Genomic DNA, 27,351 nt, shown 5'->3' on the forward strand with positions numbered 1-27,351 from the left:
TGGTAAATTTCTCATGTTTTAATGGATAAAATGAATAAAAAATAAATTAAATTAAGCGGATATTTTTACAATAACGAACACGCTGGCACCGTAGCGCCCTCTACCGGTCAGACTCGGAACTGACCCCCTCCCTCCGCTTTTGTTCGCGCCTTACACTCGCTGCTGCTTTTCCCCACAAACAGGTACGTTCGACCTGCGAATTCGACGCTAAACAGAAACGATTTACAGGAAAAAAGTTGTTTTAACCGAAGACTGAATTTTTTTTTCTTTTTTTAATGGTTTATTTGAAATTTCAGTAAAACGGAGCGTAGCTGGCGAGCTAACGTTAGCTAACTGGGCTCAAGTTTAAACAGTTGACGTTCGAGAAAATCCGTTAAATCCGACCGTTTACTTCTAGTGTCGCTGCTGTGGGACTGACGAAGTGAAGAAATGCTGAAAATATCTGTTCTGAAGGTACGTGATCCTTTAATGGCTATGTTACTGCTTTAATTATTAGCTAATTATTGGCTCACAGGTTCAGTTTTGATGTCCAACAGGTGTAGTTGGTGTATTTAACCCTTTCACGCATAGTGGTCACTACAGTGGACAGCTATTCAAAGGCTATTTTCTTGTATTTGTGTCAGTGTTGACGGTATACTTGCACATAAACCACTACATTGGAAACAGATGTGTCACTCTATACCCTGCCACCCACTGGTCAGGCAGTGGACTGGTAGCCGCTTAAGTGGACTAAGTACATGTTTAAAAAAAAGAAGTTAAAACCCTTTTTTTTCATGCCTAAAGATGAATAAAAATAATGAAGAAAAAATCCTGATTGCGGTTGTCATAATTCATATATGAAAGGGTTAAAAACCATTAAAATATCACTTATCACAAAGGTGCTTCAGGGGTGATTACATGTCACCTCCATAAGATAAGGTAACCTTTATTAGTTCCACACGTTGGAAATTTGTCACATGTCACTGGGAGAAAGTGAAACAAAATAAGTGTAATAATGAAAGTATGCAAAGACTGAAGACTTTATTTTTCTTTAATTTGTTAAAATGTCCCAAACACCTGTAAGTTAGGTATTTCAGTGAAGTTCAAGCTGAGCATCAAGAGGTGCAAAACACACCTTTCTATGCAGCACAGTGACGATCATGTGTACTTAAAACTGAACTCTGCAGGTGGAGAACCCTTCGTGCCTCTGGGGCCGGCCCATTTGGGGTCTCAGCGGCGATGTGGAGACTTCAGAACTTTACAAAAAGCTACATTTTCAGATGAACCTCTTCTACCGCGGCGCCAAGCAGGACATGCGCACGCTAAAGCCCACATCGTTGGAGGAAGGACGGGTATGAAGACGTCAGAAACGTTGTCGCTCCTGTGTTGGGTGAGGTGATAGAGTAAGGAAATTTGTGTGTGCTTTCCTGTCAGGTGTATGTGGTGTACTGGGCAGTAAAGAAGTCGTGGTGTCGGGCCGTGGTGGAGTCTATCTTCGTGGACTCGGTTTCCTGTCAAGCTTGGTGCTTTCTGGTCGACCACGGAGAACAAGTCGTCGTCCCCTCAGAGCAGTAAGACCAGAGCAGCTCGGGAACGACTGCTTCCACAGCGCGCACACGCAAACACACACACACACACACACACACAGACACAACAGTCGGGTCAGAATAGTATACACAATATATCCTTAGGCTTCATGCAAGAACATTTTCAGCCTGTTATCTTAAACCTGTTGGGCCTTCAGTTAGACTTTGCAGCGCCTTTAAAGCTGGTTAGTTTTACGCGCTTCAGAATAAAATATAAAAACCAGGTAGAGGTTTTAGGTTAAATGTAACTGATAATCCTCATTTTTAACACATTTAACATAACTGATACTGCTAAAACATGGCTTCCCACACACAGCCTTTTCAGAATCAGAATGACTTTATTTATCCCCAAGGGGCAATTAAGATACAACAGAGCAGCATGACGTTGAAGATAAGGACAGGGCATAAACAGGCAATAAGAGTGAGATAATAAATACACAGAATATACAGTATATACACAGTTTAAAAGTTAAAGGGACTGAAAGGTGAATAAATAACTGTAAGTGACTAAAAGTGAGTAAAGTGTCAGCAGTATAAAAAGTAGAATAGTTTATGTTTCTGGTGTGGGAAATGTTCTTATCGGCTGGAGTTAAAAAGCAGGGTGGCTTTGGGGACAAAAGTGGCTCTCCTCCTCTCAGTCCTGCAGGAGATGCAGCGGAGGCGCCGCCCAGAGGGGAGCCATTGAAATGCGGGGTGAAGAATGTGAGAGGGGTCATTGATGATTTTGGCTGCCTGTCTGAGGGCCTGTTGGCTGAAAACCTGTGCCAGAGTTCTGACAGGCAGGCCAATGATTTTAGAGCACACTGATGCAGTGTGCTGCAGTCTGTTCCTGTTCTGAAGGCTGAGGGAGTGGAACCAGCAGGTGATGGAGAAGGTCATGATGTTTTCCAGGAAGGCGTAGTAAAAAGTCATCATGATGGGTGTGCTGACTCCAAAGGAGTTGAGTTTCCTAAGGAGATATAGCCGTTGGTGGCACCTCCTGAGAATCTCTTCAGTGTTGGCAGAGAATTTCAGGAGGTTGTCAAAGATGGTTCCCGGGTATTTGTACTCCTCAACTACCTGCACTGACTTCCCATGGATGGTGGAGGTGACTGAAGCAGCCAGATCCCTCTGCCTACTGGAGAAGGTCACCACCATCTCTTTGGTTTTGCTCACGTTCAGTTCAAGTTTGGAGCTGTCACACCACTCTACAAACTCCTGCAGAGCGGGCCTGTGGTGTTGTGAGGGGCCTGACAGCTATGACAGGACAACTGTGTCGTCAGCATATTTAACCAGGTGACAGTTGGACTGTCTGCAGTCATCGGTGTAGAGGATGAAGAGCAGGGGGGAGAGCACACAGCTCTGGGGGGAGCCAGTGGAGGTGGAACGGTGGAACAGTGTCTGCACTGCGGACCCAACCTGTCAGTTTTAAAATATTCCATAACCTTCATCTCATATTATTTAGTCTTAAATGTTCTTGTCTTTCATTAAAAATGGCTCCTATCATTTCTGGATGTCACTTACGTTATAACTTCTTAGCACTATCCTATGGAGAACCTGCATTTCCTTTCTTGTTTTCCTTCTTTGCAGTGAGTGTGTGGTGACAGATTAAGCTACATGGTCCTCCACCTGTTTTCTTCCTTTTCTGTTAGTTTCTGTTAGTCTGTTAGTCTTGGTTTATGGGTTTGGAGACAAAGATACAGGAGGCCGATCTGTTACAGAGGAGAATAGGAAGACTTCAGGGGAGTTTTATGAGGACATGCAGAGGGTTGTTGTGACAGAGGAGGATGTTGGGATAGGAGGAGAGTGAGGTCCAATTTTAGATAATATATTATTGATTTACTTCCCTAGGCTCTTATTTTGAAAATCTAAATCTGCGGGGAGCTGGGGGAAAAAAAAAAAGAAAACTTTTTTTAAAAAGGTGCTGCTGCGTGGTTCTAGACGTGAAGGTTGACTCTGCAGACACGTCAGGGGTGTGTGCGATTTTTTTTTGTTTGTTTGTTTGTTTGTTTGTTTTTGGTTTTTGCATCTGTTTGGTTTTTAACTCTATCCCTTCTGAAAGGATCCGGGTGGCGATGGAGAACTTCCTTCAGCTGCCTTTCGGGGTGCGAAGGTTCCACCTGGCGGGAATCAAACCAACAACCCTACGAGTGTCTCTGCTTGAGGAGAAGGCAGAGCTCAAGTAAGGCAAGCTCATGTCATGTAGTTTAGAAGCTGCAGTGGAGCACATTTGTAGGTCTTTCTTGTGTTCTTCTGCAGACCGTCGGCTCGGTGGGACAGCTCCGCCACGCTCTTCCTGCACAAGCTGCTGCAAGGTGAGCGTTACAGCTCCTGCTTTAACAGCATTAACATTAGGTTTTATTTTTCGTGGAATGCATCTGTAAGCTTGACTCGTCTTCTCAAAGCATCGACCCTGAAGGAAGCCGTGCTGCTTGAACCCGAGTCAGACTCTACCCCCATCAAGCTTTACGTGACCATTGGTGACATCAAGGTCAAGTTTGACTAAAAAGCTTTTATTTTGCACGCAGACTTGTTTGGACACACGTGATCACGTTTGTATTAACCTTTCTTAAACAGATCTGTGTGAACGACGACTTGGTGGCAAAGAGGTTTGCCTACTACAGCACAAATTCAACCGACGGCCTGGAGGAGGGGGACCGACTTCCTGTGATGCTGTCCTCCAGCATCTTAACCCAGAGCGTCTCCCTGGTCTCAAACAAGCCGACAGCACAAACCCAACCACCTTCCGGTAAACAGATATATGAACTCTGGCTCACCGCTCTCAGCACATGTTGCTTTGATCCATGTTTGATTTGTCTGCAACGAATCAAACATGGATGCATCTGCTGCGGTGGCCCCTCAGGAAAAAAAGGAATTAAAATACCTGGTAGTTTGCATTAATGCTTAACACCTCTGGCTCTTAACAATTGGCTACTTCTCTACCATCATTTCTGCTCTTATGAGCTTTTCGGTCTGTTGAGCTCTGGACCGCTGCAGCGCCGTGGTTTGTTCATTTTCAGTCGTTGCTGCTGAGCTTTATCTATCAGGCTGATGGCCTGAAACATGAAAGAGAGTGCACTTTCTTCTTCATGTGACTTTATTCGTTCCGGTGCTGGTTTCTGTGTCCCAGATCAGCAGAGTCTGGTTGAAGCTGTGGGGGCAGCTGATTGGCTTACAGCTCCTTCCCCGCCTCCTCAGGTATGCAGCCCTGCTAGCTCACTCACTGTTATCTGTGTTCTAATGACACAACCACATGCGCCGAACTCTCACGTCTCTGCTTTAGATTGTACAACACAAGCTGGTGAAGGCTGGAGGTGAACATCGGTCAGTGGTCACAAAACAACAGCTATCTCCAAACAGCCAATCAGGGAGCGGCTCAGACGCAGCTAAAAGGTGAGCGCTCGTTCAGTTTTTCAGTTTATTGTTCAGCAGAGTTCCGATTAAAAGCAACCTATTGGCCTCTGTTCACGCTTCAGCAGCTCGTCAGACGACACAGACTCGTCTCTGGCTGCAGCCCTCACTAAAAACCTTCAGCTCTTCAGGTGAGTCGGCCACAGTCTCAGATCGCATGCACAAAATGTTGTACATCATCATGTGTGACGGGCTGTCGCCCCTCCTCACAGGTTTCTACAGTTTATGAAGCCTGGCAGCAGTTTCGAGCCAGCAGCTCCGCAGGTGAGTGCATTTTCCAACATTGCAGGTGCAGGTTGGACCAACCAGGTCCTAACAGCTGAGCCCGCCGTCTACTCCAGCGGTGTCAGCAGGGGGTGCTCTTTAATGTACACGTGTCGTGCAGGCATGAATCCTCCTCAAGGTTTGAGTTAATATTTCATGCAGGAGGAAGCATCTCAGTCAGCAGCTGGTTGTTGTAAATGTCCAGTTGGCTTGACGTGCTGCAGGTTTGCTGCACTCATACAGAAACAAGAGCAGCTTTTAGATGATGCACCTACTCCTGTGTGAGATTAGGATTTCCACCCGCTCATAGTAAGAACATTTGAGCCTGTGCGGGACGACTGCTGTGAGGTCAGACTCGGGACTGACTTGGTGCTGTTGGTGACTAAACTCTGTTCCATCCTGTGATGTTTCTGAACTTCCTGAACAGTGAAACTAAAATCCAGAATCTTGTTTGGTTTGTTTTCCCTGCAGGAAGCGGAGGTGTTGCCTCTGATAAGGTAAAAGACAAAAGTTAGCCCAGATAGTAGTCTGTTATTTGAGCTGATTGCTTCATTTTTATTGTTTGGTTCCCCTCACTGACTGCAGTCTCTTTCAGCAATGAAAAACCAGAAGCTGAGACTCTTCAGAGCTGTCAGGCTGAATCTTTGGTGGATGAAGAGGCAAGGTAGAGTACTCTGCATGAGGAAAAGCCAAATCAAATGGTCATACTGAGTACTCTTAGGGGTACTTTGGAGTGCAACAACAGGACCTACAGTTTACATATATATTCTCAGAGTCTACCAGAGTTGAAAATAGCATTTCTGTGATGCTGGGCGTTTGTGCAGCTCCTTCTCTGTATAGTTCTTCCATCTTTAACCTCCTATACCTAAACAGAATTCCATTAGACTGCTGCACATTCCCGGGAAAATCTCATGAGATTAATTAATATTATTAATAATAATGTGTGCTTTCTCCACATTCAGCATCTTTGTCTTCATCTTAATCGTGTTTCTGATTTTCTCCACTCTGTTCTTTTAATCAGCAGCTCCAGCAGATCTGTCGCCTCGGCTCCACCAGAGGAGACCCAGAGCAGCGACTGGGTCTGTGCACGGTGAGCTGCAGTTTTTCTCTCTTAGGAAGCAACGATACAGATCAAGCTGATAAAAACATGTTACAGGATGTAATCTCCTGCACACTGTGTTTTAACCATACAGCTCCTGTCTTTGAGCTGTCCTCCATCCCCATAAGACATAAGCACTGAGTATAGACGTGAATTTAAATGTTTTTCATTTAATTCAAGTTTATTTTTTAAAAATTGTTTTAACTGCACCTGATGAAAATACGATTACTGGCTTGGATAAAAGGTGTGTTAATCATTTCTTTGAGTTTGCTTGTAAAATCCACTCACCGGCCACTGTATTAGACACACCTGTATCTAACTGCTTGTTAACAAATATCAGGTACCGTGTGATTGGCTGATTAGTGAGCAGCAGTTCTCTGGGGAGAAAATGCCTTTTTTAAGGTCAGAGAAGGGCCAGACAGCTTCGAGTTGATAGGAAGGCCAATAGGAAGTTGGATAATCAGTTTTTAGAACCAAGGTGTGCAGATGAGCATCTCTGTCTTGAAGCAGAAGAGCTACACAGCAGAAACTGAGGCTTCTGTTCACACAAACTCACCAAAACTGGACAATAAAAGATGGAAAAACACTGTACGACCTGATGAGTCTTTATATCTGCTGCAATGGTTCAGAGTCAAAGTTTGGCATGAACAGCATAACAGCATGGATCCATACTGCCTGTAACTCCACAGCCTACCTGAATGTTGTTGCTGACTGTGTCCATCCCTGACCACAGCGTAGCATCCTCTGATGGCTGCTTCCAGCTGAAAAACACACCACGTCACAGATCATCTCAGACGGCCTCCACATTCAGCAAATCTCAGTCCAAAAGAGCATCTTTGAGATGTGGTGAAGCACGCAACAGCTGTGTGATGATGTCATGTTAACATGGACCAAAATCTCTGAGGAGCGTTTGCAGAAGCTTGCTGAATCTAAGCCATGTAAAATGAAATCAGCTCTAAAGCCAAAAGCACCTCCAACCTGGCACTACCAAGGTGTACCTAATGAAGTGGCCGTGTAGTGTAGTACTATGTCAGGCAGTAATGCGTGTCCAGACTGTTTGACTGAAGTAGTTTCTTCATGTTCTGTCTGTGATGCAGCCTGTTGGAGTTGTTGAACCCACAGGCTCTGAACCCGGATCCCGACGCCGAAGACGCTGTGGTACGTTTACGCAGACTCTGATTTAAAGGCAAAGTTATAGAGTGCAAATAAAATTTTAAAAAACAATTTTACCTCTTAGAAAATATAAAAATGAAAGCCTGTAGATTTATTGTTACTTGTCCAATCACTGCTCATGATGTTATTTAAAGCCTCCTTTGTCCTTTCACCTGCATGCCTCAGGTTTCTCCCTTCGACCCCTGCAGGAGTGGGATTCTGGTGCACGCTACCTTCCCAGCAGAGCCGTGGATCAGTGTGAATGACCCCGCCATCGCAGACACCCTCTGCTGGGTAAACAAGAATACGCCCTGAGTTTGTCATCAGGGTCTTTAACATGCTAGGAAATGAGAGTTTAGTGACCTGCACATTCAGGTATAATTGTAAATGTTGTGAAAGTGGTTTCGTTATTAATAACACGGCATCAGATTCAATTTCAAATTTGAAATGCTCTCAGAAATGGTTCAGAAATATACAAATAAAGTTGTTGTTGTTAATTTACTGATTATTTCCTTCATCTGGAGTATTTAAAAGATGGACATACATATCTGATGGCCGGGCATTTTTTATTATTGTTTTTTTAATGAAAGCCTTGAGCATGGGGTTGATTTGAAGTTGAATCTGAGGATGAGTGTGTTCTTACACTTGACCCTAATTGACATAAAGGACATTTTAAATTCAGTAAGATTTTAAACTATCATGCGAGACCATAAGATCACGAGTGCATGTTTAAGGCACTTGAGCATCGGCTTCCCTTATAGGACACAGGAGCGATGCTGTCGCCATAATTTTTAAAGCTCAACGAGGCATTGTCGCTGTCCATGAGGACCGAACGATCAGACAGTGAGCGTAGTGATGCTGAGACTTGAGGCCTCAGAGCCTGGCCGAAAAAAAGAATCAGCACCTGGATTTAACTAAGCAAACAGGTAAGAGTGATTCGTAGGTTTCAACTGGCAACAGGTTATTTAACCCTGAAGCAGTAAGTAGATTCTCATTTCTTAACCTACCATGTTTGAAGACATGGTCCTGGAGAAGATTTTACTCGAATTGGGATCAAATTATTGTCCTTCATCAAGCAAAGAAATAACGTGAGAGAAACTGAAAGTACTGAAACTGGGTTAAAAACAGTCCAACATATTAAAACCTGGGAGGACAGAGGTGAACCATCATCTTTGAGGAAGAAATGTGGTCATCGTCGTGATCAGACATCACAAATGTTGGTGAAATGTATACAACGCAAAGAGGACTCAGGGGACTGAGACTAAACTGTTGTGTTATAGTAAGAAAAGCACTTGATGGTTGGATGGTCTCATGAGTCCAGGTTTAACTGGGGTGGTGCTTCCAGGATTCATACACACTGTGGAAGATTGGTGCTGGAAGTCCAAAAAATGGAGCCACAACCACAGAGGTCAGACCGAAGCCCCAGGAACGTGCGGGAGACTTTACACAGTTTGACTCTCGAATCCTCAACTCAAGATCTTGGTGAAAAATTACTGGAACTCTGGACTGAAGTATGTGTTTATGTATATGTCAGCTTACCTAAAGGTTATTAGAGTGATGGGAGTGTGGCTGGGCCGTGTGTAACAGGAATCCGCACTCATGCCTTTTGTCTCAACAGATTATAATCGTCCAGTGTCTAGAGCTGAAATAGTTAAATTATAGCCATAAAAAAGAGCAGCTAGGAAATAATTACTGATTATTGATCTTATTTGATAACTATCCCTTTCATCCACACTCTCATGTGACTGCTCCGTCTTCTCTTGTGTCAGCCCCTCGCCGCTCTTTAACCTCCATCTGAGTTTCAAACACAGTAGAAAAGGTGGACGTAGACACCACGGCTCACGAAGCGTCTGTGTTTTTTTTGAGTGGTAGTAGTGAGACAGCATTTAGTGGACATTAGAGGAAGTGTGGTTGTTGGTGGTTTCTCTCACAGCAACCGGTTTGTCTCCAGGTGCAGCGGAAGCAGTACAGCACTTTGTCTCCAGCTGACTGTTACAGCTGGCCAGCTGTGGCTCGAGGATGCCATACCCTTGTTATCTCCAGCAGCGCAGACCAGCCGCTCAGCTACCTTACCCCACTCCTTACTCACATCATGCTGAACTCCATCTTCACTTCCCACACCTCCAGCTCAGGGGTGAGTGCACACATAGGAGGCAAGAAGCATGGATGAACTCCACATTGATAGTGATAAAAGTATATGTTTGTAGCCCATAGCTGTGCTGCTGTGTCCCGGCTGGGAGAAGGTCCAAGCTGTTTATGACCTCCTGGGGGTGAGTAAGGTCTCCCAAAAACTCCACCCCACAACTGTGCTGCTGGGCATCGGCAAGGACGAGGCTAAGAGTGTCAAGATCCCCAAAAACTGTGAGTTAAACACAACCAGCGTCATCGCAGTCTGCTAGGTGGTCGATAAATGATTGATTTAAGTCAGTAATTATTCAGAATCTGACTGTCTTCTAATCTGATTAATTCCAGGCCTGCTGTTGGTGACCACTCCTTTCAGTCTGGTCCGTCTGCTGTCCTGCCACTGCTTCCTGTTCCTGCGGCTGTGCCACCTGGTGCTCGACGAAGCTGACCAGCTCGTCAGTCTGGCTCCAGATGAGGTGACCACTAATGATGTACAAGTGTAAATGTGCACACATCGCTTCAGTTTTTAGTTCTGTTTTTGTTGACAGGCATAAGATCAAGGATCAGTTCAAATGGTAATCTGTAATAAAACTTATTAGAGGGGTTAGAGAGAATTATTTCCAAAAAATACAAACCTGAATCCAAAAGATAAGCAGAGTACAATGTGCAGGGGTACAGAGGACGTGCAGACTGATCGTGGAGGCAGAAGCCTCAGCAGAGAAGTCCAGATCTCCCTCTCTCCAGCCTCCTGCTCCAGCTCACCCAGAGTGTTCCCAGGACATCCTGGAGAGGCTCTCTAGCCTCCTCAGCTGGCTCCTTTCGATGTGGAATCATGAACTCCTCATCCTGTCATTAAGGGAGCTCCACTCTTAACAGAGAGCTCATTTCCACTGCTTGTATCCACTGTCTCTGAGAACTTGTGACCATAAGCGAGGGTTTGAAAATAACCAATGATTACATCACTAATCATTCTTCTGCTCCACTCTCGCCTCACTCCTGAACAAACCCCCAAGAAACCTAAACCATATAATTAGTCTGTGACCCGGAGGCCATGGTCCTGCTCCCGCCTCAGACTTTGAGGTGCTAATTTACACACAGCTGTGAACTGCTCCAGTGTGAGCTTGAGGCTACCAGCTAATGAAGCCAACAGAACCATGTTATCTGTAAAACACAGAAGTGAGATCCTGAAGCGGAAGCTTTCCACCACCTGGCTATCCCTGGATGTTCTGTCCATAACAGCTATGAACAGTCAAAGATCCAGGTTTGTGTGTCCTTTGAACAAAGCGTGTTTCAGAATAAGAGTCTTTTATTTTGAAAATAGACTAGATTATCCAGTCCCTTCCTGCCCAGCTCACCTGCTCTGTGCAGGGTGATGCAGTTTCTGTAAAAAGTAAAATACTACATCTAGTGCTATTTTATGTGACCGTTAGCAGAGAGACTCTTCTGCGAGCCATCTGATGAAATTAATGTTGAAACTAGAATGTGCTGCAGTTACATTAATGTTATTCTCTGATAGCTGTGTTTGTTTCAAGGAAAAATATGATCTTCTGTTGTATTTGTGAAGTAGTATTTTGTAGTGATAGGAAGACAGGAAGTGATCATTATTGATGGGAATAAGCAGAATGGACAGGATTAGAAATCAGAGGGACAGCTCAGCTTGAGCTGTGTGGACAGACTGTAAATTCAGCAGGTTAACAAGAACAGGTGGAACCAGTCTGCACGGCCAGTCACACAGGTGGCAAAACAAATGTAGAAAGTACGACACAGCATGACACACAAAAGTGGCTTTTGAAACTGGAAGCCCATGACAGATTTTCAGGCCTGATATTCTTTAGCTACAAGTATTTTTACCATTGATAATATTTTTAAGAGAGTAAACGGCTATTTTGTAGTTAGACGCTGTTTATAGTTACAAAGAGTTTGATGGTTGGATTTTACCAAACCTGAAATATTTTTCTGTTTCTTCTGTCAGATGACGACCATCTTGCAGCACTTCCAGGTCACCTCTGACAAGGAAAGTGATTCCTGTCCTCCGCAGCTGATTGTTGTAGCCAAAAGATGGACAAATCACATGGAGGGTTTGTTATCCACTTACATGCCATGCCCCAGCATTGTCATAAGTGTTCCCGAGGAAGCCGCTCTCTACGGTAACGTTCAGCAGGTCAGTAAAAACTTTCCTGTTCAAATTAGAGTTAAGGAGTGGTCTCAGTTACCTTTTTTTTTTTTTTTTTTTAAGTATCTGCATTAAATAGACTGAAGGAGAAGGAGCTGGGTGCAGTGTAAAGCTGGGCACACACTCTGCGAGTTTTGGCCCATTTTGAGATGATTTTTCAGTCGTACGACCGTTTTAGGGATCAGCCCGAGTTTCACCTTAATCATGTGTCGTGCATCGTGTAGTATAGATGGGGTAATGAGAGCTCCCGATCAGCAATCATATGGTTACAAGAAAATCAAACCTGTTTGAAACCCTGGTCGCCCCTCGTGAGGCTATCGCACTGTTTTAGCAGCGCCACGAGCCGATTTAGCGCAGCCTCTCACACTGCGCATGCGCAAACACAGAAATGGAAGTGAAAAAGACGGAGCAGCACGGCAGTGCAGCGTGTGACCTGGACAAAGCGATGGAGGCACAACTTGTAGAACTTTGGCAAGCTCGTCCGAGCCTTTTCGATGTGGCCTCACAAAATTATCACAACCACAATAACCGTGAAAAGAGTTGGATTGTGTGTGGGTGTGTATGAGAGACAGATTTTGTGTTGTATATTAGCCATATAATATAAGCTTTGGTAACACTTCATGCTACCAAGCTAAAATCTGGACACACAGTGTGAGCACTCAAGTCGCATCAGGCCGTATAGTGTGAGAACATGCATCGTGACCTACAAACTTCTAATCCCTGCGATTCAGTCATACAGTTTGATCGGGAGCTGAATAACGCGACTGAAATAATTGCACAGTGCATGCCCGGCTTAAGCGGAAATCTTCACTGGCTTGTGTTTTGTTCCCCCTGCAGGTCATCCTCATGACTCTGGAGATCAGTAAGATCTCAGTCCTGTTGGGAACGCTCGGCTTCAGCCCCGACGTAGGCCAGAAGACGCTGATCGTAGCGAACTCCTTTCAGGAGGTCGATGATGTGTTCAAGGTGACACACAGGCTTCTTTTTACATCCAAGTATATAATTTTGTCATAAAATCAGGACAGGAAGATATGGACTCCATCCTGTCTCTCAAACAACCACAACACAAACAATGATCTCATATAAATGTATCCAGTGAAACACAGATGTGCAGTGCTGTAAAATAACAAGTCCATCCTTACAGCTTCAATAGTAGTACAGTAATATACTCTACAAACAAAACGTTACTATGTGCAGACACAGATACCTGCTAATTAGTCTCATTACAGCCAGATAAAATCCCGGAGCTTCACTCTCACAAACCGGAGCTCAGACGTTTTATAATCTTCACCTTTTAAAAACAGCTCCAGTTCTCTGTGGTACTCAACTGTGTGCAGTTGATTAAACTAAAAGCAATCATTTTAATTTAAATCTGCCCTCCTGACGTTTTCTTCCGTCAGGCTGTGAGCACCAGGTCAGTTTTCTGCCTCAAGATCCACGAAGGGTTAACTCATGACATCGACTTTGTGCTTGAACAGTGGAAGAAGGACATCGGCCCCGGGACTCACGTTATTCTCGGTAACTGAAAATAGTTCTCAATTTGTTTCTATGATGACCGTTAACCTGATTACATGAACCTGAACATGAGCTGTGCAGCTGTCATTTCTTTTTCTTGTTTGACCTTTGACCTCTAGTAACCACCGACGATTGTCTCAAGGGTCTGGACATCAGAGATGCGACCTGCGTCGTCCATTACAGTTTCCCCTCTTCTCCTAAGCTCTTTGGCAGCCGACTCTTCTGCATGGCTGAAAACTTCAGGAACTTCTCAAAGCGAGTAAGAACGAGCGGCGGATGCAGTTTATTAGGAACACCTGTACACCTGCTTATTCAGGTAACACAGGGTGTGAAGTCCTGCAGCAAGTGTATGCTCACACAAACATCCAAACAGAAAAACTGTGGTTGTCTATGTTTCTTCTGCCGCTGTGCTCTGATCTGACACAGCATTAAAAGTTTAGTGATCATCTTGTCACTGCAAAAACTCAAGAACCTCAAGAGGAACTTGACAAAGAGCCCAGCCATCAGCACGGCCTCCAAAATACTCAGATTCCAAAGTGATCAGAGTTTAAATGAAACAAACTGGTGCAGCAGAGTTCAGGAGATTAAGACCCTCAACACCACCCTACCATTCTCTGGGGCTGATGGTGGAGCTGTATGGAAAATATGGCTTTCAGAGCAGAGGGAGGCCATATGTATTTTGGTGTTCTTAATAAAGTGCTCACTATTAACGAACATAAGCAGATGTTAACCATCAATGTTTGAGGTCCTGGATGACTTTTTAATTTTTCTCCTCAGGATCAAATGAGGAGTTCTGCCGTCACCAGGTCGGTGCTGCTGATCTCAGAAAGGAACGCCCGCCACGTCATTGGGGTTTTGCGCTACCTGGAAAGGGCAAATGCCCTGCTGCCCCCCGAGCTCCTGACCTTCGCACAGGGGGTACAAATGGCAAACGAGGACCAGAAAACAGACCGCCACCTCTGCAGCCACCTGAAGAGTTTTGGCGTGTGCAGGTCTCCAGATTATACACGACTCTGTGGTTTGTCTTGTTCACTGGTTCGGTGCTTATTCTTTAGTCTGTAGATAAGTTTGTCTGTCACATGGATGATTTACTGGCAGCCATCTTTCTCATGCTGGGTCCTTTTAACAATCAGATTTTTACCTACCCTTTTTTTTTTTTAAATTAGCCATATTGTTGCTTGGGTTGTGTATAACATCATGAGTTTCAGACAGTAAAGAGAAAATGGCTCGTATGTTATTCTGTGTGCTTCCCCCTGCAGAAACAATGGCATTTGTCCTGAACGCCACCGCTTCATCTCACAGCTGGATCAGTCCAAGCTGCCGGCATCTGGAGTCATAGAAGTGAGGATGATGCTTCTTTTCTCAGAGTGATGTTCTAAATCATGATGTTGTGAGGATATTACATTGGTTCAATAGTGGAGTTCCTGGACACAAACCCTGAAGTTTGTTTAATGATCACGCAAAACAGTGATTGTACTTAAAACAACACAAACAGTGGATGTGACTCTGTGTCTCCGAGGTTGTACCGCTCTACATAAAGACAGCCTCAGTCTTCTACGGCCGTATCGTCGAGAAGGAGGACGGAGGCTTTGAGAAAATGGCCTCTGAGATGGCTTCGTACTACGCAGAGAAGAAGCTTGGAGCCAAGAAGCTGCTGGAAGGAGGACTGTACGCTGTGCAGGAGGACGATGTCTTCCACAGGTCTGACAAATCAAATCTAAACACCACCGTTGGGTGGCGATGATTTCAGCCTCACACTCTGGGACTGTGAGTTCATCACTGTAAGTCGACTCCTGTGTGTTTTCTATCAGGGTGAAGCTCCTCTCTGTGCCCGACAGAGGCGACCGGCTGTTTTTCAGCGTACTTGTTTGCTTCATTGACATGGGAAAGGAGGAGGAGGTGAAATCCCATCAGATCCTTGAGCTGCCGGAGCAGTTTCACTCTCTGCATGAACAGGCTGTAGAGATCGTTGTCTGCCGGGTCAAACCAATTGATTCTGAGACCAGCTGGCACCCCAAGGTTTCCCTTTCTCACTCTGAAGTCATGCACACCCACAGCCGCATTGTTATTTAACACAATCATTCATTAAGTTAGGATTAAAAATGATTAGATCAGAGACAAAGTATGAGGCCGAGCAAGCTATCGAAAAGTGTCAACTTTAATTAAGCTCCGATTTAAATTCCAATTAATTCCTCTGCTGCTTCCACCACTTCTCTCTCTCTCTCCTCTCTGATTTATTCTTAGAGCTGATTGGTTGCAGAGTAGGCTGTCATTCATCAGCACTGGCATTATCTTTCTGTTGCTGTTGCATTTCTGTTTATTCATTATAAGTTGATCTGTGAGCTACTGGCAGCCGTGGATCTTGCTTTGGGTACAAGAGGTTCATATCCTGGATGAGCCCCCAAACGTTTTACAGTTCCTATGTGCATGGCTTAAGATGCCACCATGCTGTTTTAGGTCAACCAGATGTTTAATAATGAAAATATTGTTTTTTACAAAGAACAAACAGAAATAAGGGAGATGGAAGCCTTGACCAAAACAAACAGCTAAACCGCTAAATATTCCTCTGAGATCTGGAGGCAAAAATTTATGCATTCTCTGACTTTTACTTCTGGTAGATAGATCTTCTTCACCAAAGGTTCTCTTTCCATCTTAAGAATGGGACAAGGAAAAAGAGTGTGTTTAATTTTATATTATTATTTTTTTTTGCACCTGCAGGTTACCAGAGCCATCAGCCAGAAGATCCGCGGACTTCAGCATCGAGCCAGAGTAGTTCTCAGCCTGGGAAACACAGTTTTTGTTGATCCAATGGTGAGGTTTCACATTTTAAACATCTCTCCATACAGTCATCTATACAAAGCTGTTAATATTTACAGTTTACAAAGCATAAAAAAGTTGCAGTTTTAAAGTGTGTCCGACCTGAGCTCTGGACTGGTTTTTAGCACCGCTGGTCATGTCGGGATTCCCTTTTTGTTTTCTTCCTTGAAGGTTCGCGTCACCCAGATTCCAGGAATGAAAACTGTCATCAATGAATACAACGTCCAGGCGGAGATCCTGAAGACCGGGATGGGAATCAGGAACCAGGAGCATGTGGACCTGCTGAGAGCGCTGTGTGAGGAGAACAGCAGCAGCAAGGATGACGGTCACGTGTCCAGGTAAAAGGACAACCAACCAAAGTATTCACTTGAGGTTTTATCAGCCAGTTTTCTTAAAATAAGACTAAAGTACCAGGTGTTTGTGGGTGTTTTCAGGCTGGCAGATAATATTACATCTCTGGAGGATGTCAGGATTACAGCTGAGGAAGAAGTTCTGGCCAACAACTTCAAGGCTCCAGACCTTTCTCCACTAGAGGCAATGAGGTCAGGAAACCAGTCCCTGGTCCCAGCACCTACAGATCACCTGGTCCCAGTGTGTGATCAGAACTCCCAGTCAGAGAGTGAGGGTGGTTTTGGACAGAGAAACACTGATAAGAAGTCAGCTGAGCAGATGGAGAGGTTTGTGTTCCTATGATTCAAAGGATGAAAAAACACAGACATTTTCCACCAAACATCTGTCAGAAGGTTTTAGACGACACAGCACAGAAAATGCTGTTCTCATATATACACAACCAAAAAAACACATTTCTGTAGACCTGCTGCTGTGTTTTTGACACTAAATTGTGGAAACAGCGGTAGGTGCTGGACTGAATGTGAAACACTTGAAATGAAGACCTAATGAACGCAGGTAGTTTATTTGCAGCAGGATATACTTGTTGTCTCGGTTAAAAAAAACATTTCGATAAGTAAGAAAAGAACATACAATCCAAGCTCTGTGCAAAGAAAAGCTGTCATCAGGCTCTATTTTACAAAAAGCGCCTGAGAGCAGATTCCATGTGTAGATGAAAATGCATTAAACTCTCACAAAACAACAGAAATAGTCTCAAACCACAAACCTTACTTTAAGGGGGAAATTCCCTCTTAATTTCCATCCATGGACGAGGTCTTCCAGTTTTCCTTATTACTCTGGCTCGATGCTTTCCTTATTATCCTTCAGATGTTGTGTCTGACTTCTATTGATCCAGCTGATAAACTGAACGAAATCTTTATCGTTTTCCTACACGCAGCACCAGAGATGGAGCCATTTTCCCATCAACCAGCTACACTGCTGCTCTGAACCTGCATGAAGAAGGTAAAAATCTTATTCAGTCCAAACTTCAGTAACAACAAATACATCAGAGCTTTTCCAGGTTTGAGATGGGCGTGGTTGTTACCTTTGCCCATAAGAGACATGAAAATATTATATGAAATCCATCCTAAATTATAAATATAGGTCTATTAGTACAGTGACCTCACAGCAGCCATATTATTGGTCAGATAATTGCACTACAAAACTCCCAACAGCACAAACACAGTCAAGAGGTGCAGTTCAGGTGAAACCGAGCAGCCAGCTAGCAGCTAGAGCCGCTCGTGTCGCCATCCACCTGTCACTCAGAGGTCACGCCTCATAAAAAATTATGTAAATGCAAAAAGGTAATTAAAAAAAATCTTTTGGCTACTCAGCATGCAGTTAAGTGTGTGTGTGTGTGTGTGTGTGTGTGTGTGTGTCTGTGCGCGTGCATACAGGTGTGCAGGAAGGTGCTGATCAAAGCACCAGGGAGCAGGTCATCAGCACCAGCATCAGAACAGGCTCTGATGATGCATCACGAAGGTAAAAGCCTGGAAGAACTCCCCACAGCAGCATCTGTACCTAAAGGTGTTTGACTGTCCGGAGCTTTGATTTTCAGTCCTAACCTGCGTCTCCTGGTTGTTTCAGTTTCCACCCTCTGATCCGCTGGTACCAGACGCACGACTCTGCGATTGTGACCATGAAGCTGGCAAACCCGGAGAACCAGCGCTGCGACTTCTACTCGGACCGAGTCATTTACAGGTCTGTCAGATTCAGACCTTCAATGAGCGCTTACTTATTTGGTATCACATCCAACACTCAGTGGAGCTTGTTATCCAGAGCACTTTACACAGGTGGGAGTGGGTACATGTTCAGCATAACCAGCCTGCATGTGAATTACACTCGAGTTTAATCGTGAGCTGTGAAAACACTCAGTTCTGTTTGGTATCTGACGCAAAGTTAATCAGTTGTTTGGATTAATGAAGTTATTTTGTAATCTATTTTAATTAATTCTCAGCCATTTAATTAAAAAATCCATAATCTAGAGCAGATGTGCAAAATGTTTAGGCAGATAAATTTGAAACGTTGGTACAAGGAAAAGTCCATCAGAGTTTATTTCCCATAATTCAGCAAATAGTTTCTGCTCCTGTTGTTTTGCACAGATTTAATTATTCCACCCTCCCAATAAAATGTTTTAATATCAACATTTAGTGTCACATTATTACAATTATAATTCCACAATTAGCTTCCATGGTGCTACTTTTAAAAGGCATTCAAAGCTTATTCATGACAAGTCCAGCCTGTCGTCTTCATGGCCACCAGATATCGCTCCAACATGTCCTGGCTCTGCCCCGGGGTCTCCTTTCAGTTGAAGATCCCCAAAACACCTCACCTGGCAGGTGTACTGCTCTGATTCTGAACCATCTCAGCTGGTTTGTTTCGATGCGAAGTAGCAACTCTACTCTGAAGTCATCTGGAATGATTTCCATTCTCTGACCTTTCTGCAGCCTGTATCCAAAATCTTATCTTTCCACTAACTTCCCACAGCTCAAGAAGTCCTGTTGTGGCTCCTTGAGCTTGTGCCTTTTGGCACAACCAGGTAAGGTTCTTGATCTTTATGGACCTGTTGCCACTCCCCCAGTGTTTCTGTGTCTGTGATCGTTTAAAGTCTACTCATCGTGTGTGGCCACAGGTGAGAGTAGGAATCTAAATGGACAATCACTGCAGACACTGCACCACTGTGTCATTTCTGCTTGCCTGCACTCATAAGACCTAAACCTCTAAAACAAAGTGCTGTAAACACTTATGGCTAGGGATGGGTATTGATAAGATTTTCACGATTCCATTTTCGATTCGTTATCGATTCTCTTATCGATTCTTTTTTAAAAAGGAGAACACTAAGGTCGATTAGCTTAGAACTTTGTTTTATATCTTCTCTTTGAACAAGATAGAAATTTAGGAGTAACATGGCCTTACAAACCCAACAGTGAGATCTTAAGAGATCCACAGCCTACGGCTCTTCAATGGGGTGTCACAGGGTCCCCAGGAAAAAAATTGTAAATGTAAAATAATAAAATAAATATTCTTCTGTAGCAATAACAAAGTATAACATAAATTATTCTGTAGCATTTACACAAGAATATCCAGTAATGTCCCTGCCTACAATTAAACACATTCACTTACCGAAAATTGGGGCAAATGGGTGCAAGCCTTTGACCACAAACTTAGTCACTGCTCGGTGACGTTCGTCTATCCTGGCCTGAAAGGAGACGCTACCGGTAGACTGCAGCGAGAACTGCCAGCCAGACTCTGTCTGTCTCATCATGGTCGCCTAAATGCACAGTAATGGCAGGTTTTGTAATAAGGCCGATCGCGCTAACATAATATGCACTGTTAGTTGATTATTTACCTGCCGTATTAACGGGAGAGGACGTGCAAACGTTACCGCTGCTGCTGGGTTGAGATTCACGAGTCCGGAGCGGAATTAAAAACACGACATTCATTTAAGGTCATCGCGTGTTTTGTGAGCAAATGCTTTTGCATATTCGTAGTGTTTCCTCCCTTAAATGAAATATCTACTTTGCAAGTATTGCAAGTTGCCCTGTTGTCATCCGTTCTCGTAAAGTGTAACCAAACTTTTGAGCGTTTGAGCCGCTTAGGCGCCCTGCCAGGTAAATGACGCTCCGCAACGTGGTGACGTCATTCGGGGCGACTGGAATCGATAAGGGAATCGTTTGCAAAAATGGCAAACAATTCCAAGGAATTGAAACAGTGGGAACCGGTTCTCAACAAGAACCGGGTTTCGATACCCATCCCTACCTCTGACTCCGTCTTCAGTTTAAAACCTTTCAGATTGTATTTTAATCCATAGATGATGACACAGCCATCCGTTCTGGCTTTCTGATTGGGCATTTTCACATGACCTTTTTTTTTTCTTTTTTAAAGAAAACCAGCACATGAACCATAACCAATATTTAAAATTAAAAGTAATAAAAAAATAAATACAAGATCGGCAGCCTCTGCAAAATCTTATTCTCTGATTTTAAAAGTCAAGGTGCTAGACTGCTTTGCGGTCACGTACAAAATCCTGCTCACTCTCATCCCATCATCTTGAAGTTACTGACCTCAAATGACCTCACTGCTGCAGACTGGGGACACATCAGCATCGTCCTCCTCTGGGACCTTTCAGGAGTTTTTCAGTCTCCTTAGTCCATCTTTAACTGCTTGTCTAACTACTCTGGCCTCCCTGGTTGTGACTCCCAAGTCATTGACCCAAAAACATTAATGTGGATAGATACTGTCTTCAGAGGTCCACAACAATAGATGTCATCCACGACTCCACCCTCTCAGTCATCACACATTAAATCCTCTCTAAAACAGTCTCCAGACTCGAGCTGCTGAAGCCTTGTTCAGTCCTGGACTGCTGTTTGCTCAGCCTGTCTCCCTGGACACGATGCAGTCTCATGCACCTCCTCTGGCTCCCAGTCAAGTCCTGCGTCTTCTGTATCCTTCTCACCTACAGATCCCTACATGGCCACGGCCCCCGTTTATCTCACCACCTCCCTATAAAAACAGACGTACTCTGTCCCTCACACCAGAGTGTGGTCCTCTGGGGACAGTCTTACAGTATTTACTAAAATAGATGACTACATGAATAACATATGAACGGAGTCCATTCCAGGTTTTTAGATTTAGTTTAGGAGAGCAGATGATAAACAACAATAATCAACAGGTACATATTATCCTCCTCTGGCTATTACTAGGAAAGTTGCTCACCTGCTCTCCAAAAGGAGATACCTAGAACACATTACATGGAACTATAAACACAAATTGGGGGGAGGTCCGTGCTGCTGTCATGGTAAACAAGTAAATAAATGAACGAACAATAATAATATAAATAAATTAAGAGGAGAGAAAAAAAAAAACAGGTAACAGTGAGATCAAGTGAAGTCAGCTCTTGTGGGGGTAATGAATAGGATCCAATTGTTCCAAATTTGGTAGAATTTGGCCTTTTGATTTCTTAACAGATATGTCAATTTTTCCATTCTAAATATCTCTAGAATGATCCCAAACCAGTCATCCAGGGTAGGCTGGACTGGGCTTAACCATCTTCTAGTAATTGTTTTTTTACTTGCCACAAAGAGTAATTGCGGCAACTTAATCTCACTCCTACGTTCCAGAAAAGGGACCAGACCCATGTACAAAACCTTAAAATCTAAAGGTATTTGAACATTAAAGACTGGACTTAAGGAGGCCTGGACACCCATCCAGAAATTTTTTAATTTGGGACAGTCCCAAAAGACATGAAAATGGTTAGCAACAGTCGAGCCGCATTGTCTCCAGCATTGCATATGAACCCCTTTGTATCTCTCCTGATATGGTGTCTTGAAATACCTAATGATATTCTTCCAGCCATGTTCCTTCCAGCTCATAGAACTGGATGTAGCCCACTGACAGCACCAAACATTTTCCCATTCCCCCCCAGAAATAACAATCCCTGATTCCCTTTCCCATTTATCTTTAGTGTATAAAGTATTATCCTCGCTGGCACTAGAGAGAGCTTTGTATAATTTGGAGATGGATTTAGTAGGAATCATGGTTGTGGCATTTTTCAGAATGAGGAAAAAATGCGACTCAACATCATTAAAGTCAGACAATTTGCATTCATGATCAATATATGATCTCGGCTGTAGATATCTGTGGAAATCGTATTTTGTCAAGTAGTGGTTGTCCCGCGGGGCTTCAAATCTGAGCACAATATTTCTATGAGTAAGAGCGAGGAATTTCGTAAGGCCATAGGATATCCATGCTTTAAAGTTAGAGTCGTGTCTATTTGGGATAAAATCTGAGTCGAAAGCAAACCACCTGAAAATTTTTAACATTTTATGTATCCCACAGATGTTAATTACCCTCTGCCAAACTTGGAGGGTGTCAGTTAGCCAGGGGTTCCCCAAGGTTTCCAGCTGACACATTAAACCCTTATCTGCCATTACAGCTTGTAGAGGGAGTCGCACCAACAAGCTGGACTCCAGTTCCTTCCACCTAGCTGTGTATGTTTCGTTGCACCAATATAAGAGGGGGGTTATTTGAGCTGCATAATAGTAATTCCTGAGACAGGGGAGACCCAGTCCTCCCTTTTCCTTGGGGAGCTGTAGGGTGGCATTTTTAACCCTTGGCTTTCGGCCCTGCCAGATAAATCTGGAGATCCATTTGTCCCACTCAATAAATTGATGACTACCCAGAAGAACCGGTCCTTTGCTGATTGCTCTCTCTTTGGTGATTGTGTTCAGTGGCAGCGTTAACGGTCGGTTCTACAGAGCTGACCTGGAGCTTCACTACAAAATCGCAGCTGACGTTTGCTGCTGGGAAATGAAATCCAATGAACCAGTTCTCAAACTAGTGAAGCAGCAGCCGGGACCCTGGGACAAACTCCTCAGAAACAAGGTACTGATTTAGTTTTCTTTGATTTACAGAAGAAATGTAGGATTATCTTCACATTAACTGTAAGGAAATATAGTAAAAGCAGTAATTGCTCCATGCTAAGAAAAGCAGCAATACTAATAGGATATTTCTTGTCCTAGAATATATTTGTGAGTTATGACATGGAGCACTTTGATGAGGGTGAAGCTGAGGACGGAGTGCCAAATGGTAAGATCCTGAAAGCCCAACGAAGGCTAAGTGTGACTGTTATAGATGGAATCTGAGAACGTGTAAAACACTGATGTTAGGGATTGTGGATAATGTACACAAAAACGGAATGATTTGCAAATCGTGTAAGCCCAATATTTAAAACATTTCTAAATAGTTTGGATGAGGATGTCAGAGGTCTGGAGAAACTCAATGTTCAATGCAAAAACAGTGATGGTTGTAATGTTGGTGGATTGGAAATGGAAAGCTTTGTCTTTCACCTCGGTGCTCCACCCCCGCACTCCCATGACTCCCGGCTGTTTCGGCCTCACAGACGAGAAGTTGAACAGTTTATGGAAACATTGTCGGTGTCAAAATGCAAAGGATTATTGGTTTTCACAATAAAAATTAAAATATTGAGATAATGCAGAGAAACATGTGCACAGACCTGAAATGTTCAGGAACACTGAGAACCTTCCACACGTTTCAGCTGCATGGTTCAGTCTGAGTGCCGGGGAAGCAAAGTCCATCGCTCTTGTTCCACTGGTCCCACTCAGGGTCACGGGCGTCTTCCTGTGTGCGAACCACGGTGCCACTGTGATGCAACATTTAAAACGAGCAGATATTTTCATATTTTTCTAAAATCCAGAGAATTTCTGCGTTTGTAATATTTGATACGTTGTCTTTGTACTTTTTTTGTTTTGCTTTGTTTTTTTAAAAACTGTGATTTTTGAATAATTGAATTATGTTTTCATTTATTTTCCTTCTGTGTTGCAGCTCTTCAGTTTGCTTAGAAACAGGATTTAATTTTTTTACCGTTTTATTTTTTGATTGTCAGGTCCGTGGTTTGTGGAGAACACGGGTGAAGATGACTGGTATGGGAACTCAGAGAGCAGCAGTGAGAGCGACGACTTTTTATAACATCCTCCAAACACCGTCATCCTTGGGGTCGTGGTGTCTGTTCTGTGACCTTTGACCTCAGTAATGTTGAGGCTTCTGCCGGTTCAATGGGAGCAAATTAACTTGAGCACAGAGTAGGGGTTCCAGATTTACTTACATGAGAGTCCAGCTGCTGCGTTTTCACCATCATGTCAGTGACAGGAAAAAAAATTTGGGTTCTGTTTTCACTTTGATTTTTTTCCCAGTGACCGTTCATCGTTGTTCTGAAATAGTCGTAGTGTTCCCCCTCCGACCAAGGTTTGTGAGCTATTTCAGGTGTCACACTTCCTCTAAAGAAATTTCACCCGTGCATCCTCCATTAGATCTCCTCCTGATGTTTTGGGACATATTGTGCAAAAATACAGACGATCTGAAATTTTCATCCTTCAACAAACGGACAAAAAACATGGAACCAATATATTAAAAAAGCAGGAAAGTGGTAGTGCTTTCAGGCTGTTGCTGCTGACTCAGCGCAGCTTCTTGTACCAACAGACCGTGAAATGATTAGTTAGGATCTCTATCAAATGTCTGATTTAAGAAAGCTTGAACCACTTTTGGTTTAGTTTTTATGAGCAGTTTAAAAGGTATTTTCTGTAAATTCATGTTTTTTATCGAGATGACTTTCTGACTAAAGATGTTTGTGCTGACAAAACGTAACAGTAGAACCATCTGCAGGGATAACCAGCACCATGTACGGAGGTTCGTGGACTAACTGTCCTTTTAAATTGGTGAACAAACACTGGGGCTCCAAAATACTTCCTGATGTCAGTCACATGACGGTGAGATGCTGATAACGGACTCTGGTGTGTGTGGGTCACAGGGAATGCTGTAAGGTAAATGTAATGACTGGAGCCAAAACTGCGTTTTGATTTTTCTTTATTTCAAATTCTCGTCTGCAGTTGGTCGCTTCTCCTCCATAGGAACTTTGCTGTTGTTGCTGCTGCACAATAAAAAGTCTTAAATATAAAGTTTACAATAAGAAGTGTACATGTATAAACTGACGGTGAGAATTTAAACTAGTCTAAGTTTTAGAAATTTCAGAGTGAGTTGTTTTAAGTTTGAAATGAAAATGTTCCTTTTTAAGCTTCTAATTTTACAGATTATTAAAAATATTCGGTGTGAGCTGACGCTGCCGGCTGAGATTCATACAAGCGGTGGTTGTTCCATTTCAGATTCAGGTCATGTTATTCTTGTTCTTATTCATTGGGTCTTTACTTCTGTTATTTAGTGCAGGTTGGTTTCACAGTGTTCACCCTGGGCTTGTTCTTCTCCTCAAACTCTTTTTGAGGAGAAGACGAGCAGCTGGAAGACGAAACCGTTTAACTTTTCCCACCGCAGTCGATTTAAATCAAACACTGGATGTGACTGAAGGGCCGACTTTGAGCTTTAATTCAGGTTTTCACGCCCGGTCTGTGTTAACTGTTTATGAATTACACCCATTTTTCCCCAGAGTGACCCACTCTGTAGATGATGATGATGGTTTCATCTGTAAACTGTTTTTACATTTGTGAAGGCATCGCGTGATTGTTGACCTTCACAGTTATACCTCTGCCTCCTCGTCGTATTCTCGGTTTGTTAGATCTCGTGAAGCATGGAAATAATTCTGTGATCATCCACTGTATTTGTCTCACAGACACTTTGGTGCTGCTGATCTGCTCAGTGCTTTCCTTCTTTTTAAAGAAAGATCCAGACTTTTGATTTGGCCAATCCTAAAGGTTTATTTTTATTTTTTTTTAGCCTCGCTTGCTTCCTTGATGGAATAAGTTCTGTGCATTTTATCTGCTTATTTTGTCATGGAAGGAGCTGTCTCATGGTGGTTGACTGTGTATATAAATGGCTGTAATTCCTAAACAGTTAATGCAATACTTGAATCACACTGAAAAGGAGGAGCTGGGATGAAGGCGGGTTGCAAAATGGCCATCAGTTAATTTTTTTCTGTTTCCTGTAAAAGTACTCAAAGTATTTACTGTAAATTCCAGCATTTACGAATAGCTTTGTTGATTTTGGAAAGTTTCAAACTAAGACGTCTGTAAAAACGACTCAACTGCACACTCAGAAGATCTGCACTCAGCTTATTTTACTTTGAGCGAATAAAAACAGGTTTAGGAAGGATGGGTATTCTCATGTATGAGGCACCAAACAGTAGCTGAAGCACCTGGAAAGCGACTCCTCTCACTCAGCACCAACTCCCAGAATGAAATGATCAAAATAGACGAGGGGGGGGGGGGTGCAGAGGAATGAATCACCACCACCTTCTTTTGCCCACCACAGCGACTCATCAGCCTCCATCTCCTCCTATCCCAGCGTCGTCCTCTGTCACACCAGTCCTCTGCATGTCCTCCTTCACTATATCCATGAATCTTCTCTGAGGTCTTCCTCCTTTCCTGCTGCCTGGCAGCTTCATCTTCATCATCCTTTGTCTAATAAGAGAGTTGAGGAATGGATGATGATGGTGAACTCGATCTCAAACTGTTCTCATTTCTTTCTTCAAGTTTCAGCTACTACATTAAACTTCCTGGGTAAATCTGCCTCCTGCTGGTGAAAGGTGTAGTGACGTTTTGCAGGAGGTCATTTGTTTCCAATTCTCTCTGTTGGTTTTACAAAGTGCTGTGTGAAACTTGTTCATCAGTCTCCTGTACCACCACCTGCACTAAAAACAGCAAAGTGAAAGAATCGAATGTAATCAAGCATAGGTGAAGTTTCTCAGGCTGGCGTTTGTTCCCAGCAGCTCCCGTGCACACATTAATAAAAATCAGTTTGCAATGTTCGAAGCTGTAACTTGGCTCACTTTTTCTTTAAATGTTCTGTAAAGATTTAATCCTCATCACTTTGAGTTCAATAAAAATTATTTGTTCACTGAAACTAACCGGCTCGTCTGTACATCCTTAGAGATGACCAGAAACTGCTTCTGTCACTGCTATTTAAAATTTATATACATCCTACAAACTTGGTATAGCATCTTACATGCAGGTTAGTGCATGGAAATAAATATCGAGACAACGCTGGGGAAGTAAATAAGATAAGATAAGAGAACCTTTATTAGTCCCACACGTGGGAAATTTGTTTTGTCACAGCAGGAAGTGGACAGTGCAAAAGTTATGAGGCAAAAATTAGAATAAAATAAAATAAGAATAAATACAGTACACAACTGTACAGAATAGAATAAAATAAAATACTATATACAGTAGAATAAAATAGAATAAAATATACAATGAGATAAAAATAGAGTACAAATGCTATATACAATTGAGTAAAAATACAACGATGCCAGAAAAGATTATTGCACATTTGTAGATGTGTGTGTTTGATCAGTTAAAGTCTTTATTGTGGAGTCTGACAGCAGTGGGGAGGAAAGACCT

At 43.2% G+C, this 27,351-nt stretch overlaps 1 protein-coding gene across 5 annotated transcripts; it reads left to right on the forward strand.

Moving 5' to 3' along the window:
- On the forward strand, positions 1-26,858 carry tdrd12 (tudor domain containing 12). 5 transcript variants are annotated; one of them, XM_005449175.4, is made up of 37 exons: positions 1-182; positions 297-453; positions 1,167-1,331; positions 1,414-1,550; positions 3,607-3,726; positions 3,804-3,859; positions 3,950-4,035; positions 4,122-4,293; positions 4,675-4,742; positions 4,828-4,937; positions 5,021-5,086; positions 5,168-5,219; positions 5,691-5,716; positions 5,815-5,883; positions 6,241-6,309; positions 7,416-7,476; positions 7,657-7,764; positions 9,422-9,604; positions 9,678-9,831; positions 9,943-10,070; positions 11,567-11,755; positions 12,605-12,733; positions 13,168-13,285; positions 13,402-13,541; positions 14,060-14,274; positions 14,542-14,623; positions 14,802-14,983; positions 15,094-15,301; positions 16,001-16,093; positions 16,271-16,437; positions 16,534-16,776; positions 17,385-17,449; positions 17,884-17,968; positions 18,074-18,187; positions 22,717-22,870; positions 23,008-23,074; positions 23,892-26,858. In XM_005449175.4, exons 2-37 carry the CDS (start codon positions 430-432, stop codon positions 23,972-23,974), a joined length of 4,188 nt encoding a protein of 1,395 aa, XP_005449232.1. In that variant the 5' UTR covers positions 1-182; positions 297-429; the 3' UTR covers positions 23,975-26,858. The 5 variants fall into 5 exon arrangements, with proteins under 5 accessions (XP_005449232.1, XP_005449233.1, XP_005449231.1 ...); XM_005449176.4 differs by having other exon boundaries at positions 398-453; XM_005449174.4 differs by having other exon boundaries at positions 1-453.
- Positions 26,859-27,351: the final 493 nt, after the last annotated feature.

The sequence above is a fragment of the Oreochromis niloticus genome, linkage group LG7 (assembly GCF_001858045.2).
Source record: "Oreochromis niloticus isolate F11D_XX linkage group LG7, O_niloticus_UMD_NMBU, whole genome shotgun sequence".
Classification (NCBI taxonomy): domain Eukaryota; kingdom Metazoa; phylum Chordata; class Actinopteri; order Cichliformes; family Cichlidae; genus Oreochromis; species Oreochromis niloticus.